The 17494-nt window shown below is 39.6% G+C and overlaps 1 protein-coding gene across 5 annotated transcripts in view; it reads right to left on the bottom strand.

The window, feature by feature from the left end:
* Positions 1–17494, bottom strand: part of LOC138830169 (signal recognition particle subunit SRP54) — a 100970-nt gene that overhangs the window by 68245 nt on the left and 15231 nt on the right. For all 5 annotated transcript variants that reach the window (XM_070026652.1, XM_070026618.1, XM_070026609.1 and 2 more), the window contains 6 exons: positions 17300–17409; positions 10074–10165; positions 8655–8739; positions 5403–5507; positions 1994–2060; positions 1852–1909 (listed from right to left, as the gene is read on the bottom strand). In XM_070026652.1, the coding sequence (XP_069882753.1) occupies positions 1852–1909; positions 1994–2060; positions 5403–5507; positions 8655–8739; positions 10074–10165; positions 17300–17377 (485 nt within the window). In that variant the 5' untranslated portion in view covers positions 17378–17409. The remainder of the gene's footprint in view (positions 1–1851; positions 1910–1993; positions 2061–5402; positions 5508–8654; positions 8740–10073; positions 10166–17299; positions 17410–17494) is intronic.

The raw sequence follows: 17494 nt of genomic DNA, 5'->3' as shown, positions 1-17494 counted from the left end.
TTTCCTGCCTGGGCTGGCTTTGAACCTCGATCCTCAGATCTCAACCTCCTGAGTAGGTAGTTAGGATTCAGACTGAGCTGATTAAAATTTTTTTTTTTTTATGGTTTGGCTTCTTTTGTCCAGCCACAAAATGGAAATCCTCTTAAACAGCCTCTAAATTAAGCCCTTCTAAATTGAATCTAGACTTCTTTAAGTATTCTAATATGTATAGACCACATACTTAATCATTTCAGAATCTCCACTTGACATAATTTAGAATATAAATCATTTTAGAATGAACACACTTTCAAAAAAATTACTAAATGTTTTGTGTGTGTGTGTGTGTGTGTGTGTGTGTGTGTGTGTGTGTGTGTGTGTGTGTGTGTGTGTGTGTGTGTGTGTGTGTGTGTGTGTGTGTGTGTGTGTGTGTGTGTGTGTGTGTGTGTGTGTGTGTGTGTGTGTGTGTGTGTGTGTGTGTGTGTGTGTGTGTGTGTGTGTGTGTGTGTGTGTGTGTATCCGGTCCTGGCGCCTGAACTCTGGGCCTGGGCACTGTTCCTCAGCTCTTCAGCTCAAGGCTAGCGCTCTACCATTTGAGCCACAACGCCACTTCTGGCTTTTTTTCTTTTTTCTTTTTCTTTTCTTTTTTTTTGGGGGGGGGGTCCGGTCGTGGGGCCTGAACTCTCGGCCTGGGCACTGTCCTCTTCAGCTCAAGGCTAGCACTCTACCACTTGAGACACAGCGCCACTTCAGGCTTTTTTCTTTTTTGCTTATGTGGTGCTGAGGAATCAAACCCAGGGCCTCATGCATGCAAGGCAAGCGCTCTACCACTGAGCTACCTTCCCAGCCCCAATTACTAAATGCTTTTAATTGATAAAAACATTTTACCAGTCTGTGTACCAGTGTGTATTTAATGATGCAATGCTTCAGTTAGGTCTTAAAAGAAACAAGAGAAAGTCAGTCATGGTGGGTGATACATATCTGAGTTACATAAGAACACCCTATTTAAAAACTTTTGAAAAATTATCCAGGAGTAATGGCTCACATCTACAGTGACAACTACTAGAAAGTGGAGATCAGAATAATCATGGTTCTAAGCGAGCTGAGGAAAATTTTAGTGAACTCCATTTTAATCAATAAGCTGGGCATCCAGATGCATGCCAAGCTACGTAGGAGGCTTGGGAGGCCATAACTAAGAAAATCACAGTCTAAGGCTGTCTTTAGGCAATAATGTGAAACCCTGGCCTGAAAAATGACTAAAGCAAAAAGGCTATGTGGCTTAAGTGGTAGAGCACCTGCCTAACAAGCATGAGGCTCTGGATTCAAATCCTCATACTAAATTTTTTTAATTAAAAAAAGGATAATAGAACAAAAAGGCAGAAGGAAGTAGTAGAGCATACCAGGAAGTATGATAACTAGAGGAAAAATTACAAACTAAGCAATTCCCCTCTGATCCACACCAAATTGGATCAGCAAGGTCATATTAAGTTGTAAGTTGTTAATTACATCCCTATTTTGGCCCAGAAAAGACTATATCTACAAAGTATAAATTAAAGTATAACTAAGCTGGGCACTGGTGGTTCATGCCTGTAATCCTAGCTACTCAGGAAGCTTGAGATCTAAGGATCCAAATAGTTCCAAGCCAGCCCTGGCAGGAAATTTTGAGATTTTTATGTCTAATTAACCACCAGAAAACAGGAAGTGGTGCTATGGCTCAAAGTGGTAGACCATTAGCCTTGAACACAAAAGTGTCCGGTTCAAGCCTCAGTTCAAGCCCCATGACTGACAAAAAAAAAATTAAAAAGATTTGGAAAAAACTCACAAAACACAGACATGATGAAGCATAAAAGTGTAAAAGAAAAGGTAGTAACCAACCTTCCATAGAATGGAATTCGTGCCTTGGTAGCATTCTGTTTTAGTTGGTCGAAAGCACCTAAAAGATAAAGAATTAATGAATCCTTAAACTTGAAAATAAAAATTGCACAAAACAAATTTTAAACTGCAACATACACCTTACCTGCTCTGAATGTGTCTGCACATATCAAACAGGTCTTCCAACCTTTCCTCTGGTAAAAGTATGCTAACTGAGAAAGGAAGATTAAAAACATTATAAAACATCATTAGGCATGTAATTTCTTCCATTCATTTTGATTTTACTTAGAAGTAAAACTGCTTATAGTTTACCTGAAGGCAGTATTTTTTATTTTTTTATTTTAACATTTTCTTATTATTAAGTTGTACAAAGAAGTTCCCATTCTACAAAACAGTGTATGAATATAAGGTGTCTGACAACATTGTCACCCAATGTTCCTAATGCATCTGGAAAGCAGTATTATTAAAGATACTTGAATAAGGCAAACAGGACTCAATGGTAAAAATGGCAACTTTAGCCAGGCGCTGGTGGCTCACGCCTGTAATCCTAGCTACTCAGGAGGCTAAGATCTGAGAATCATGGTTCAAAGCCAGCCAGGGCAGGAAAGTCCGTGAGACTCATCTCCAATAAACCACTAGAAAACCGGAATTGGTTCTGTGGCTCAAGTGCAGTGTTCTCGCCTTGAGCTGAAGAGCGCAGGGAGAGCGCCCAAGTCCAGAGTTCAAGCCCCACAACCGACCAAAGAAAAAGGGCAACTTCTATTAATTAGGCTTAAAAATATAGTAAAGCTGGGCGCTAGTGGCTCACACCTGTAATCCTAGTTACTCTGGAGATTAAGAGCTGAGGATCGTGGTTCAAAGCCAGCCGGGCCAGGAAAGTCCATGAGACTCTTTTTTTTTTTTTTTGCTGGTCATGGGGATTGAACTCTAGGCTTGGGCGCTGCCTCTCAGCTCTTCAGTTCAAGGCTAGTGCTCTACCACTTGAGCCACAGTGCCACTTACGGCTTTTTCTGTTTATATGGTGCTGAGGAATAGAACCCAGGGCCTCATGCATGTGAGGCAAGCACTCTACCACTGAGATACCTTCCCAGCTCCCGTGAGACTCTTATCTCCAATAAACCACTAGAAAGCCGGAAGTGACGCTGTGGCTCAAGCAGTAGAGCACACTGGCCTTGAGCTGAAGAGCTGAGGAACAGCGCCCAAGCCCAGAGTTTAAGCCCCATGACCAAAAAAAAAAAAAATTAGTAAGACTCTCTAAAAGAATAATGCATCTCAGACACAAACAAATTAAAATATGGTTAAGATTTATAGTGTGGAAAAAGAAAAAATGTTAAGGCACCCAATTCTGGACATAGGGTGACACAATGCATTAAAACAGCATAAAGAAATGCCAAATATCCATATAATGAACAATAGGACATTGAAAAAGAAGTTCATTCCCCTCAACATCATGTCTTACACGTTATTTTTTTTCTTTTTTTTCTAGTTGTAATACTGGGGTTTGAACTCAGGGATTCATGCTTCAATACCTGCTAGCTGATGATCTACCACTTGAGCCATACCTCCAGCCCTATTTTTCTTTTTTTGCTGGTCCTGGAGCTTTAACTCTGGGCCTGGGCACTGTCCCTGAGCTTTTGTGCTTGAGGCTAGTACTCTATCACTTGATCTACAACTCCACTACTGGTTCTCTTTTTTTTTTTTTTTTGGGTCCGGTTGTGGGGCCTGAACTCTGGGCTTGGTCGCTGTCCCTCAGCTCTTCAGCTCAAGGCTAGCACTCTACCACTTGAGCCACAGCGCCACTTCCAGCTTTTTTCTTTTTGCTTATGTGGTGCTGAGGAATCGAACCCAGGGCCTCATGCATGCAAGGCAAGCACTCTACCACTGAGCCACCTTCCTAGCCCCTGGTTCTCTTTTTGATAGGTAGTGGAGATAAGAGTTTTTCCGTACATTCCTGCCTGTGTTGGATTTGAGCTGCAAACCTCAGATTTCAGCCTCCTTAGTAGTGAGGATCATAAGCATGAGCCACCGGGTTACTGGTTAGTTTTTTTGTTGTTGTTTTGTTTTTTACAAATCCATTTTGTTTTGTTTTTTTGTGAAAATACCATACAGAGGGGTTACAATTACACGAGCAAGGTAATGAGTACATTTCTTATCAAGCATTGTTGCCGCCTCCTTTGTTTCCCCTTCCCACCCCTTCCCATCTCCACGCCCCCTCACCCCCTTACTGTTTAGTTTTGAGAGAGGGTCTCATGAACTTTTCTGAACAATCTGACTTCAATCACAATCCTTCTATCCTCAGCCTTCAGAATAACTAGGATTAGAGCTTGGAAGGTGGCTCAGTGGTAGAGTGCTTGTCTTGCATGCATGAGGCCCTGAGTTTGATTCCTCAGCACCACATAAGCAGAAAAAGCCAGAAATGGCGCTGTGGCTCAAGTGGTAGAGTGCTAGCCTTGAGCTGAAGAGCTGAGGGACAGCGCCCAGGTCCAGAGCTCAGGCCCCATGACTGGCAAAAAAAAAAAAAAAAAAGAATAACTAGGATTATAGGCATGACCCACAAGTGCCTGGCTCATATTTATGTTCTTAAAGGACATGAACAGCTTTTTTTTTTTGGGGGGGGGGGTCTGGTCATGGGGCCTGAACTCTGGGCCTGGGTGCTGTCCCTCAGCTCTTTAGCTCAAGGCCAACACTCTATCACTTGAGCCACAGTGCCACTTCCGGCTTTTTTCTTTATGTGGTACTGAGGAATCGAACCCAGGGCCTCAGGCATGCAAGGCAAGTGCTCTACCACTAAGCCACCTTCCCAGCCCCTGGCTTTTTTTTTTTTTTTTTTTTGCCAGTCATGGGGCCTGAACTCTGGGCCTGGGCGCTGTCCCTCAGCTCTTCAGCTCAAGGCTAGCGCTCTACCACTGGAGCCACAGCGCCACTTCCGGCTTTTCTTTTTTCTGTTTATGTGATGCTGAGGAATCGAACCCAGGGCCTCATGCTTGCAAGGCAAGCGCTCTACCGCTGAGCTACCTTCCCAGCCCCCTGGCTTTTGTTTTTTAAACCACCATTATTATACAGAAGTGTAGCATTCTGACAAGACAATTATAAGACAATTACCTTACCTTAAAAAAATATAAAAGCATAATAGATATGTTAAATTATCAAGTATAATATACCATGAATACATAACAGTTTTAACATAAAACTTGATTTATAAAAATATATGTTCATGACTTCTTTTTTTCAGTACAAGGTACTGAATCTGGGGCTGGGAAGATGGCTCAGTGGTAGAGTGCTTGCCTCGCATGCATGAGGACCTGGGTTCGATTCCTCAGCACCACATAAACAGAAAAGGCTGGAAGTGGTACTGTGGCTCAAGGGGTAGAGCACTAGTTTTGAGTTGAAGACCTGAGGGACAGCACCCATGCCCAGAGTTCAAGCCCCAGGACCAACAAAAGACAAACAAACAAACAAAGTATTGAATCTGGCTTGGTGCATGCTAGGCAAGAAAGAGTTGTATTTTGTGAGCTATACCTTTAAACTTGACTTTTTCTTAGAATGTATTTTACCTTTGAACATGTGGTTGTTTTACCGCTCCCTTGCAATCCAACAAACATAATTACATTCTGTTTTCCTTTAGTAGGTGTCCAGGCTTTGACTCCAGGATCTACAAGCTACATTAAAATATAAATAAAAATATAAAGTTACATATGTCAACATTCCATTTCCCTTCCTGACAATTCGTAAATTATAAAAACAAGAGTTTCATGAACTTTCCTGCCTGGACTGGCTTCAAACCATGATGTTCAGATCTCAGCCTTCTGAGAAGCTAGGGTTACAGGTGTGAGCCACTGATGTGTAGCTCTAGCACACTCTTACAGGAGAAATTTAAGAATATAAAATATTATATTGTAAAGTCATGACTAAACCTTTATTATGAAACCAATTTAGGGACAAAGATCTAAAAATATTTCAATAAAACATAAGATGAGCTTTGACCCATATGAACAATTAAAATAACCAATGCAGATATAGAAATTTAAAATATTCCACTAGCAACATTAAAACTAAAGCTATGTTGTACGCCAGTGGCACTCACCTGTAATCCTAGCTACTCAAGAGGCTGAGATCTAAGGATCACAATTCAAAACCAGCCCAGGCAGGAACATCTGTGAGACTCTTAGCTCCAATTAATCACAGAAAAAGCCGAAAGTGGCACTGTGGCTCAAGTGGTTGAGTGCTAACCTTGAGCAAAGGGAACTCAGGGACAGTGCTCAGACTCAGATGTTTAAGCCCCAGGACCAGAAAAAAAGCCACATAGTAGAAGAAAAAAAAAGGGAAGTGGGGAAAGGGAGGAAATAAAGCCAAGTCTGTAATCCTAGGTACTTGGGAAGCAGATATCAGGAGATGGAGGTTTGAAGCCAGCCAGGACCCACCCCCCCCAAAAAAAAAATTACCAGCCCAGTACATTTAGTGTGTAATTCATAGGTAAAGTATGTCTCAATTTAATCTAGTTTCATTAGACATGCTCAAAAATCAGATGTGGCTAGTGGCTACATGTGGTGGAGTACTTAGGAAATTTAACAAATGTTTACATGTGGAAAAATTACAAATTTTAAGACTTTCCAGATCAAATGCTATATTCTCCAATAGCAATCATCTTCTGCTTTATATAACTATTATAAAGATACAGAATTGTAAGCCCTTTGTACAATCACATCATAATAGCAGCAATAAATAAAATTATTATAAAGGGAAGGTTAAAAAAAAATCACCAGTTTTGTAAGAGTCAGAAGAAGCTAGGTACCAGTAGCTCATGCCTATAATACTACCTACTCAGGAGGCTGAGATCTGAGGAATGTGGTTCAAAATCAACCTGGGCAGGAAAGTCTGTGAGACTCTTATCTCTAACAACCAAAAAGACAGAAGTGAAGTTATGTTTCAAGTAGTAGAGCACCAGTCTTGAGTTTAAAAAAGCTCAGGGACAATGCCCAGGCCCTGAGTTTAAGACCCAAGATTGGTGTGACACCAACACACACACAGACAGAGGAAAAGTAAGGTTTTAGAGAACAAATGCCAAACTAACTGGCATTTTTAAAGGCTTCCTACTGAAGCACTTGATGCTTGAGAATTAACTACAGAAACCACACGAACAATTTCCACACATCCTATGCTGACCTCAATATGAAATTATTTCAGGAGATCCTACACAATGGTTCTGGAGATCGGACATTTGTTCTGGTACTATCTAGTTTCCTTAGCTGCAAACTGAGAAGTATGTGTTAGATGAATTCTTTACTTCCTTTAGGCTGACTTTATTTTTATTATTTTGCCTCATCAAATGACTAAAGTGAAATGGCACAGCCAAATGAGTTGGCTGGACTTTTCAAAAACACTTCTCAGCACTGGTACCAAATAAATGAAAATATTTGTACAATATAGAAAAAAAAATCAGAGTAAATCATTAGTAGACATCTATCTCTCTAACAACTAACAGTTCCTTCCTTTTTCTTCTATTCCTATTACTAGAACCATAGTACTTTTATGTATGTGTGCACGTGTGCATGTGTGCACGCGTGCTGGTTCTGGGGCTTGTCTGGGGCTTGAACTCAGGGTCTAAGTGCTTTCTCTGAGCTGCTTCTGCTCAAGACTAGTACCATTTGAGCTACAGATCACTTCTGGCTTTTTTTGAGTAGTTTATTAGAGCTAAGAATCTCACAGACTTTCCTTCCCAGGTTGGCTTTGAACTGCCATCCTCAGATCTCAGCCTAGTCAGTAGCTAGGATTATAGGCATGAGCCACCAGCATCTGGTTCAGGGTAACTTTCAAAGCTCTAAGATTTGCAACAGAGTTGCATGATAGTAGCAGTAATAATAGTTCCAGTGTGAAGCAATAGGTTATATTTACAACTTGAAAAATATTTTTATTTTATTTTATTTTTTGGGTCCAGTCGTGGGCCTGAACTCTGGGCCTGGGCATTGTCCCTCAGCTCTCAGCTCTTCAGCTCAAGGCTAGCGCTCTACCACTTGAGCCACAGCACCACTTCCGGCTTTTTTTCTTTTTGCTTATGTGGTGCTGAGGAATTGAACCCAGGGCCTCAAGCATGCAAGGCAAGTGCTCTACCACTGAGCCACCTTCCCAGCCCCTGAAAAATATTTTTGCTAATTCAAAGTTGCTTATCATCTAAGAATGACTCAAGATATTTCAAAGGGGGCTGGGAAGGTGGCTCAGTGGTAGAGCGCTTGCCTTGCATGCTCGAGGCCCTGGGTTCGATTCCTCAGCACCACATAAGCAAAAAGAAAAAAGCCGGAAGTGGCGCTGTGGCTCAAGTGGTAGAGCGCTAGCCTTGAGCTGAAGAGCTGAGGGACAGCGCCCAGGCCCAGAGTTCAGGCCCCACAACCGGACCCAAAAAAAAAAAGATATTTCAAAGGGAAGTTTTACATGATGAATAGTAAGGAAAACAACACTTGTCATCTGTAAGTTTCCTGTACAAAAAAGACTATCACTAGTCAATACTTAGATTAAAAGATAAAAAGGTGAGAAGCCCTTCTATCAATCTATCTATAGTAAAGTTTTACACTTTACAACTTAACCTTGGCATTTTGAGCAACAACAGCATTGACATTCATATGTGTACTAAGTAAACTAATAAAAACAGGCAATTTTATACACCTTAATGCTTCAATCATTACTGTAATACAGATAAATATTGCATTAAATATAAAAAAGATTCTGAAATAGTATTTAATAATTCTAGTGTACTTTTGCTCACAGAGTACTATAAAACCATAGCACAATGCACAATGGTGATATACTTTTACCTTCACAAGTTCTTTAAATACAGCATGCTGAATCATTTTTCTTTTATTAAGACCAGATGCCATCTCTTCAAGATCAATAGCAGACCTATTCATCATGGTGGTGATGTTTAGGACAGGAAAAAGAGAATAAGTTAAGACTAATCAGTCCTATTAATAGTCTTCCAATTAACATCCATGTAATTACTGAACTGTACCATAAATTATTAGGTGCAAAAATGCTTACTTTTTCAAAACTTTCAGTTGAAAATATAAATATTAATTTGTCCTTACATGACTGTACTCATTTTATTTTTCTTACAGTTTATTTTACACATCTTTATGAGAGAAAAAGGACTTGTTTAGTGTTATGTTTAAATGATGACACACTTATTTCCAGACTAAAAATACACACAGAGGGCTATCTTGGGTAAGACACAATTGGGATTCAAGCAGTTAATGCAGTGACTCTATCCCAGCTGGTGCCCCGCCCCAGTGAATGCAATTACAAAGGCCACACACATCATTCAAACATGGATGAGAAACCAAAAAGGAAAACAAAAGAGAATATAATTCTCCAACAATAAATCACACCACTATTCTATTCAAAACTATGAGTTAGTGGGACTGGGAAGGTGGCTCAGGATAGAGCGCTTGCCTTGCATGCATGAAGCCCTGGGTTCGATACCTCAGCACCACATAAGCAAAAAAAAAAGCCGGAAGTGGCACTGTGGCTCAAGTGGTATAGCGCTACCCTTGAGCTGAAGAGCTGAGGGACAGCGCCAGGCTCAGAGTTCAGGCCCCACAACCGGACCCAAAAACAAAAAACAAACAAACAAAAAAACCCAAAACTATGAGTTACTGAAATGTTTTTGTTTTGGTTTTTTTTTTAATAAGATAGAGGTATGGCTCAAGTAGTACAACACCAACCAAGAAAGCCAAGAGGGTTTGCATCCCTGAGTTCAAGCCATGGTACCAGCATAAAATACTTTTACACTAAAATGTAATAATATTTAGTACAGTATATGAAAAAGTATTTTAAAAATCTGTAATTAAATGAAAGCTACATGCAGTTTATCCTTTGGACTAGTTTTTTTTTTTTTTTTTGGGTCCTGTTGTGGGCCTGAACTCTGGGCCTGGGCACTGTCCCTCAGCTCTTCAGCTCAAGGTTAGCACTTTACCACTTGAGCCACAGTGCCAGTTCCAGCTTTTTTTTTCTGCTTATGTGGTGCTGAGGAATCGAACCCAGGGCCTCATGCATGCAAGGCAAGCACTCTACCACTGAGCCACCTTCCTAGCCCCTGAATCAGTTTTCTAACCTGAATTCTAGATGCTCCAGTACTATATAATAGAAATCTTTCATGATTAAGCAAACCTTGCTAATTGGTTTCTCATTCCAATAAAATAAACATAGTTGTCCTGGTTTTGTACCCATTAACTTACTTCACATTTTCTCGTAGTTGCTTCACTAGTTTAATATTAACATCTGCTTCCAGTAATGCTGTGCATACTTCTTTTAGCATAGCATTTAGTACCTGAAAATAAATAACATAAATTTAGTATGTTTAGTGTTTCATTTCAATTATATGAAAACAATGACTGGCTGGTCACTGTGGTTCATATGCGTATAATTTTAGCATTTAGCAGACTGAGATCTGAGGATCATGGTTCAAAGTCAGCCAGGCAGGAAAGTCCCTGAGACTTATCTCCAATTAACTCCAATTGGAGACTTATCTCCAATTATATCCAACTATCTCCAACAAAAAGCCAAAAGTAGAAGCTGTATTTCAAGTGGTAGAAAACTACCCTTGAACAAAAAAGCTCAGGAATAGCACCCAGGTCCTGGATCTAAGCCTCAGGACCAACACCAAAAAAAAACCCCAAAACAAAAAAATCCAATGTCTGATGAGGTATATAGACTACCAAAGCTTAATAAAAAATAAGAGCACACTGCCGGGGAAAGGGAAAGTTCTTTTGTTAGCTTTGCAGAGGAATACCCATTATATGTCATCCCATGTAGTTTTACCAGCCAATTTCACTGCTATTTAAAGTAGTAACAATAAAAATAATACCCAAGACAAAGGAAATTACTAACATAATCAATATTGCCATTGGTGTTTTCTGTGTCACAGAAGAACTCTGATGTATATATTCACAGTATCTACTTTTCCTATTTGGGCTACCCTGGAGGAAAATATGACAAAAGAAAATTTACCCATCTGAATCATTTCTGTTCAGGAATAAAGTTAGAAAAAAGACTTTCTTCCACTAATAATTCACTATCATCACACATACTGTGTGTGTATGTATGAGTGTTTGTGAGTGTTTGCACTTATACAATAAAATGTAACCTCCACAAGGGGAAGAATTTTAGTATATTTTGATCACTGGTCATTCCTTGTACCAGCAAAATGTACAAAATACAGGCCCTCAAATACTTCTTGCACAAATTCTGTCCATCAACTCACTTCACATGCCCTACAGATACTCTAAAAAATTGATGAAATTAGTTGGGCACTGATGACTCATGCCTGTAATTCTAGCTACTCCTAGCTATAGAAGACTGAGATCTGAGGTTTTTTAATGCCAGTCCTAGGGCTAGAACTCAGGTCAGCTCAAGCCAAATGCCCTCCTACTTAAACCATTAGTTCTGGCTTTTTGGTATTTAAGTGGAGATAAAAAAACCAACACACAAAATATCAGCTCCTCTGGGGCACAGTGAAGGCAGTACTCAGAGGAAAATTCATAGCTCTGAGTACCTACATCAAATTGAGGAAATATCAAATCAACAATTTAATGATGCACCTTAACCTCCCTGAATAGAGAACAAGCCAAATACAAACCAGCAGACAGAAAAACTAATAAAAATTAAATTAGAAATAAAAGACTTAGAGGCAAAAAAAATCCCAAAAAACATAAAATCAGCAAAACAGAGTTGGTTCTTTGAAAAAAAAAATTTGACAGACGCTTAGCAAATCTGACCAAAAGAAAAAAGAAGAAAATACACTCAAATAAATAAAATTATAGGGCTGGGAAGTTGGCTCAGTGGTAGAACGCTTGCCTTGCATGCATGAGGCCCTGGGTTCAATTCCTCAGCACCACATAAGCAGGAAAAAAAAAAAAAAGCAGGAAGTGGTGCTGTGGATCAAGTGGTAGAGTGCTAGCCTTGAGCTGAAGAGCTGAGGGACAGCGCCCAGGCCCAGAGTTCAGGCCCCATGACCAGATCAAAAAAAAATAAAAAATAAAAAATAAAATTATAGAGACAAGAATGGGGATATCATAACAGAAACAGCAAGACCCAGAACATTATAAGGGAATACTTTGCAACCATTTATGTTAACAAATTTGAAAATAGGGAAGAAAAGGTAGAATTCCAAGCAAGTACTAATAAACCCAAACTAAATCAAGAAAATTTTAACCAACTAAAGTAATGAAATAGAAATGGCAATAAAAGACTTCCCACCCAAGAAAAGCCCAGAACCAGATGGATTCACAACCAAATTCTAAAAGGCCTTCAAAGGAGAACTCACTCCAATACTCTTCAAACTCTTCAATGAAATTTGAAAGTGAAAGATCACTTTCTTTTTTTTGCCAGTTGTGGGGCTTCATCTCTGGGCCTGGGCGCTATCCCTCAGCAATTCAGCTCAAGGCTAGCATTTTACCACTTGAGCCACAGCGCCCCTTCTAACTTTTTCTGCTTATGTGGTGCTGAGGAATGGAACCCAGGGCCTCATGCATGCAAGACAAGCACTCTACCACTGAGCCACCTTCCCAGCTGGAAAGATCACTTAACCCTCATCCAAAAACCATATGGGATTCCTAAAAGATAAGAGAACTGTAGACCCATTTCTTTGATGAACATAGATGTAAAACATCTCAATAAGCCAGGTGATGGTGGCTCACTTCTGTAATCCTAGCTACTCAGGAGGCTGAGATCTGAGGATTGTGGTTCAAAGCTAGCCTGGGCAGGAAAGTCTGTGAGACTCTTATCTCCAATTAACCACCAGAAAACCAGAAGTGGTACTGTGGCTCAAGAGGTAGAGTACTTGCCTTGAGCTGAAGAGCTCAGGGACAGTGCCCAGGCCCAGAGTCCAAGTCCCATGCCAAAAATACCCAAAAAACTTCTTAATAAAATACTGGCCAACCAACTTCAACAACTAACCAAAAAAATCACTCACTATGATCAAATGGGATTTGTTCTAGGGATGCAAAGCTGGTTTAATATATGCAAGTCAATTAATGTAATTCAACACATCAACAGAAGCAAGAACAAGAAACACATGATCATCTCAATAGATGTAGAAAAAGCATTTAACAAGCTCTAACACCACTTTTATTTTATTTTATTTTTTTGGTCCGGTCATGGGGCCTGAACTCTGGGTCTGGGCGCTGTCCCTCAGCTCTTCAGCTCAAGGCTAGCGCTCTACCACTGGAGCCACAGCGCCACTTCCGGATTTTTTTCTTTTTGCTTACGTGGTGCTGAGGAATCGAACCCAGAGCCTCGAGCATGCAAGGCAAGCGCTCTACCACTGAGCCACCTTCCCAGCCCCTCTAACACCACTTTATGATAAAAGCTCTGGAGGAGCTAGGAATCCATGGAATATTTCTCAGTAAAATAAAGGTTGTATATGACAAACCATAGCCAACATTATACTTAATGGTTGTAAGTTAAAACCATTTCCTCTAAAATCAGGAACAAGACAAGGATGTCCTCTCTCTTCACTTCTCTTCAATACAGTATTGGAATTTCCTAGCTAGAGCAATAAGGCAAAAGACAAACATAAATAGGGACCTAAATAGGGAAAGAAAAATAAAAATAATCCCTCTTTGCAGATGATCTGATCCTGTATTTAAAGAACTCTATAGATTCCTTTCCCAAGTTAGTTGAGCTAATCTGAAACTTTGACAAAGTAGCAAGGTATAAAATTAACAAACATACAAAAAAAATCAGTAGCTTTTCTATATGGCAGCAATGAGAAGAGCAAGGCTGAAACCAGGAAAGCAACTCCTTTTGTAATAGCCAAAAAAACCCACAAAAAAAATCTAGAAATTAGCCAAAGATGTGAAGGACCTCCATGATGAAAACTGAAAAAGGAAGATTTAAGGAACTAGAAAAACCTCCTATGCTCCTAGAATGGGATGATTAACATCATGAAAATGACAACACTGCCCAAAGCTATCTACAAATTCAGTGCAAAAACCCATCAAAATCCCAACAACATTCTTCAATGATATAGAAAAAGCAATCCAAAAATTCATAAGAAACAAGAGAAGACCTGGAATAGCCAAAACATCCTCAGCAGGAAGAACAGTGCTGGAGGAATATGAATACCAAATTTCAAACTTTATTACAAAGCCATAGTAATAAAAACAGCTTGGTACTGGCACAAGATGCCCCTCAGTGGATCTAGAGGACCAATGGAATAGAATCAAAGACCCAGAAATGAATCCACTAGCCTACACCCGCCTAATCTTTGATAATAGGATGGAAGAAATAGAATCTCTTCAACAATTGGTGCTGGCAGAGTTGGCTATCCATATTCAGAAAACTGAAGTTAGATTCTTACATATCACCCTGCACCGGAATCAATTCCAAATGATCTAAGACCTCAATGTAAGACCAGATACCCTGAAAATAGTATAGGAAAGGATAGAGAAACACTAAGGCTCCTTGGCACAGGTTGAAACTTCCTAAGATCCAGAATCACAACAAATCAAAGAAAGAATGAATAAATGGGATTGTATCATACTGAAGAGTTTCTGCATGGCAAAGGACATAGCTAGCAAGATAAATAGAAAGCCTACAGAATGGGAGATCTTTACCAGAGTTTTGTATCAGAAGAGCCTCACATCTAAAATGTACTTAGGGTTCAAAAAATTAACCCCCCAAAACAAACCCTCAAAGAAACAACAACCTTATTAACAAGTGGGCTAAAGACTTAAGGAGAGACTTCTCAGAAGAAGAATGACAGATAGACACATGAAGAAATATCCAACATCTCTAATCATAAAAGAAATGCAAATCAAAACAACACTGAGATTCTACCTCACTCCTGTTAGAATGGCCACTATCAAGAAAACTAACAGTAACAGATGCTGGTGGGGATGTGCCATCAGGGAACACTAGTATACTGTTGGTGAGAATGTAAGCTTGTTCAACCACTCTGGAAAGCAGTACAGAGGTTCCCCAAAAGACTAAACATAGGGTTGGGAATGTGGCTTAGTGGTAGAGCCCTGGGTTTTATTCCTCAGTACTATATAAACAGAAAAAGCCAGAATTGGCACTGTGGCTCAAGTGGTAAAGTGCTAGCCTTGAGCAAAAAGAAGCTCAGGGACAGTGCCCAGGCCCTAAATTCAAGCCCCAGGACTGGCCAAAAAAAAAAAATGATAGCTCCCTTATCACCCAGCAATCCCACTTTTGGGCATTTACCCAAACAATCACAAACAAGGGTATATACTAAAGCTACCAGCACACTATGTTTATTGCAGCATTATTTACCATAGCTAAGACATGGAACCAACCCAGATGCCCCTAGTGGATGAATGGATCAAGAAAATGTGGTATATATACACAATGGAATTCTATGCTTCCGTCAGAAAGAATGACATCGCCCCATTCATGAAGAAATAGAAAAGCTTGGAAAAAATTATATTGATCTAAGTAAGCCAGACCCAAAGAAACATAGGCTGCATGGTTTCCCTTATTTGTAATAGCTAGAATGTTTCTAGATATCTACAAGTTAATCCATTGGATAGTAAACTACAAATAAGTTCACTTGGATGATTAATTAAACAGCACTCTAAGCATTTGCACAGTGAGAACAAAGGAGGACTTACCACCAGAAAACTGGAAGTGGTGCTATGGCTCAAAGTGGTAGAGCACTAGTCATGAGCAAAAGAGCTGAGGGACAATGCCCAGGCCCTGAGTTCAAGGAGCACAACCCACAAAAATACAATAACAACAACAGCTATTCCTCTACTTTCCACAAAGCACTTTTCAAATTTCCTTTTTTGTGTGTGTTTGTGTGTGAAGTGGTCTCACTATGTAACCCAAGCTGGCCTCAAACTCACTATCCTTCTATCTCAGTTTTCTGAATGCTGGATTAAAGCCCATAGGTCACCATTGGACCTTTTTTCCTAGAAATGAAAGAGTAAGGGCTATACAACAAGGAATACTTGCTGGAAGACTGTTGTTTTGTTATTCTAGACTATAAGACTAAACAATAATTTGTATTATGATTTATTATTTAATATTGCTTGCTTGCCAACAGTGCATCCATCTGCAGAAATTGGCTTTGCTGAGGGAATAAAAAGAATTATTAGAAAAACTCTTGATTAGAAATTAGGAAAAAGAATTCTACTCTTAGGTCAAACAGTAAATAAACATGTGAAAGTAGCTTCTTATTTCTGTTAAATGAGAGGTTGGACTAAGTTATTTCTAAGATGATCTCAAAATGATTTAATTCCATTAGTTTGTTAAAAGTGTTGATATAAAATTCTAAAGAATTGGGCTGAGGATGTAGCTTATGGTAGAGTGCTTGCCTAGCATGCATGAAACCTTGGGTTTGATTCCGCAGTACCACATACACAGAAAAAGCCAGAAGTGGCACTGTGGCTCAAGTGGTAGAGTGCTAGCCTTAAACAAAAAGAAGCTCAGGGACAGTGCCCAAGCCCTAAGTTCAAGCCCCAGGACTGGCCCCTCCCCCCCCAAAAAAATTCTATAGAATTGTTTTCAAAACGCAAGGTCAGAAAGTACTTGAATGCCAGGTATGGTGTACACACTTATAATTCCAGATATTCAGAAGGTGGAGATTGGGATGATCACAATTTGAGGCAGGCCCAGACAAAAAAAAGTCAGACCCTATCACAACAAATAAGCCAGGTGTGGTGGTTCATGCCTGTAATCCACACTACTTGAAATTCTATTGGCAGAAAGATTTCCAGCAAGGCCAGCCATGAGCAAAAACTCAAGATCTTACCTGAAACAAAAAAACAAAACAAAACAACAACAACAAAAAACCTGAAGCATTTTCCCACAAGATTTGTGAGAAAATGAATCAAAATTACGAAGATAAAAGAGCTAGTTTTTCATGAGGAATGCTAAAGGGAAGTCAGAGAAAGCCAAGTGATAGTGGCTCAGTTTCCTGCTTAGGAAACTGAGATCTGAGCATCGTGGTTTAAAGCCAGTCTGGGTGGGAAAGTCTATGAGACTCTTATCTCTAATTAACCATAAATAACCTGAAATGGAACTGTGGCTCAAGTGACAGAGCACTAGAGCACAAAAGCTCAGGGACAATGCCTAGGCCCAGGACTGGCGTGTGCACGCACACGCACGCACACGTACACAAAGCCAGAGAGAAAAATCAGATAAGCACATACCTAGTAAAGAAGAAACAAAAAGGGCAATTTTGAAGTTTTAGATGAAATGAAGTTTTAGAATTCCAATGCTCTATTTTTGCATGCCAGTTAAGATTATTTTTGTTCTTTTGTTATTTTTCTAAATTCTCTACAGATAGGTAAAATATAAAATAATGGTATGATAGTGGATTTCTTACTAGATTTAGACTTATCCACAATATTCAATCTACATGAAATAAATATAGGCTGGTTATTAATCATCCAGCTCCCCCATGCTTAATCACATATATGTCATATAATAATGTTCATACCTCCTCATTGATGATGGTGGCATTGCTCAATGAGCGCAAGGCTGATGTTATTTTTCTTCCAAGGTCTGCTAGAACCATCTTGAAGGCTTTAAGGTATACTTATAAGAACTCTACAAGGAAAAAAACATTGAATGAAAACATTTGGAAACACTCATTTCTCATGGCAGATTTTAAAAAAGGTTTAAAAGGTGCAAA

This window comes from Dipodomys merriami, unplaced genomic scaffold, assembly GCF_024711535.1.
Source record: "Dipodomys merriami isolate MVZ:Mamm:240054 unplaced genomic scaffold, mDipMer1.0.p SCAF_1, whole genome shotgun sequence".
NCBI lineage: Eukaryota > Metazoa > Chordata > Mammalia > Rodentia > Heteromyidae > Dipodomys > Dipodomys merriami.
This window is presented reverse-complemented; position numbering and strand designations above follow the sequence as displayed.